A 1,205-nucleotide genomic window follows, 5' to 3' on the forward strand; every position below is an offset into this window, starting at 1 on the left:
AGGCCTGAAATTTGATGGGAAGGGGATAATCAATTACATTGACCCCAAAAGAATGAAAGGCAAAGTCAACTTTGGCAGAATTTGAACTCAGAACATAGCGACAGGCAAACTACCACTAAGCATTTCGTCCAGTGTGTTAATGATTCTGTCAGTTCGTCAGAATTATTAAATAATAAATTAGAAAAATTACTATTTTTAAATCTCACAACGAGAGATATTCAGCAACAGTTCTTTGTAGCAAAGATTGTTATCGAACATCACATGGCAGTCCCGGACACAGATCATGTCATATAGCCAGCTGGATACGATGCTGCTGTAATTAGTCCTAAACCAGGACTGCCATGTTATGGTGGCAAACAATCTTTACTATATTAAATAATAATTATATAAAAAAACACCAGGTGGGATCTTGGAAAGCTTATTTATAAAATATATTTTTTTATGTTCTCCAGTTAAAAGTGCTGGTGCCGTCAACTGCAGCATTGATAATGGAGGGTGCCCCCACAATTGCACAGATCTCGAAGGAGGTGGTATGATATGTTCCTGTCGAAGCGGTTTCAAAATGAAAGATGAAAAGACAAAGGAATGCGTGGGTATGTAGAATAATACACCTTCTTCGTCGTTATCTCACCTGTCTTTGTATTTTTGTATTATGTTCTTTGAACAATTTTGAACCAAATGTAGAAAGAAATTGTCTGTTTGCTAAATTCTTAGAGATGTTGTAGTTATAATGGCAATTCAAAGAGATCTTCCATTGAAGTCAAGGGGCCAACAGAGACACCCAAAAGCATTTTATCCCACCTTATGATGGTGTTGATGATGATGACAACAATGACAGAAACGACTATGAGGATGATGATGGTGATGATGATGCAGAGAAGGATGATTGTCAAGGTCTTTTACTTTCTGCCACTTTCTGCAGACATAGAATAGAATCAAGATGGTAGAAAGGCAATGTAAGGCATTGATTTTCAATTGAAATTCTCTTTGCAGATATTAATGAGTGTGAACTTTCGAATAACAAATGTCCTCAGCTCTGCGACAACATAAAAGGTTCCTACAAATGCTTGTGCCATGAAGGCTTCCAAGACCCTTTATTACCCACTCCCAAATGTAAATATACAAGTAAGTAGATTAACATATCTGTGTGTGTGTGTGTGCATATGTGTGTGTGTATATGTCTGTGTGCATATGTGAGTGTACAT

The 1,205-nt window shown here is 37.0% G+C and overlaps 1 protein-coding gene across 1 annotated transcript in view; it reads left to right on the forward strand.

Moving 5' to 3' along the window:
- LOC106878184 (low-density lipoprotein receptor-related protein 8) overlaps window positions 1–1,205 on the forward strand; it is a gene marked incomplete at its 3' end in the record, with an annotated part of 10,501 nt that overhangs the window by 6,735 nt on the left and 2,561 nt on the right. Inside the window, exons 2-3 of the mRNA XM_052969907.1 lie at window positions 453–593; window positions 994–1,125. Of these exons, the coding sequence (XP_052825867.1) occupies window positions 453–593; window positions 994–1,125 (273 nt within the window). The remainder of the gene's footprint in view (window positions 1–452; window positions 594–993; window positions 1,126–1,205) is intronic.

Source organism: Octopus bimaculoides, chromosome 8 (assembly GCF_001194135.2).
Source record: "Octopus bimaculoides isolate UCB-OBI-ISO-001 chromosome 8, ASM119413v2, whole genome shotgun sequence".
Classification (NCBI taxonomy): domain Eukaryota; kingdom Metazoa; phylum Mollusca; class Cephalopoda; order Octopoda; family Octopodidae; genus Octopus; species Octopus bimaculoides.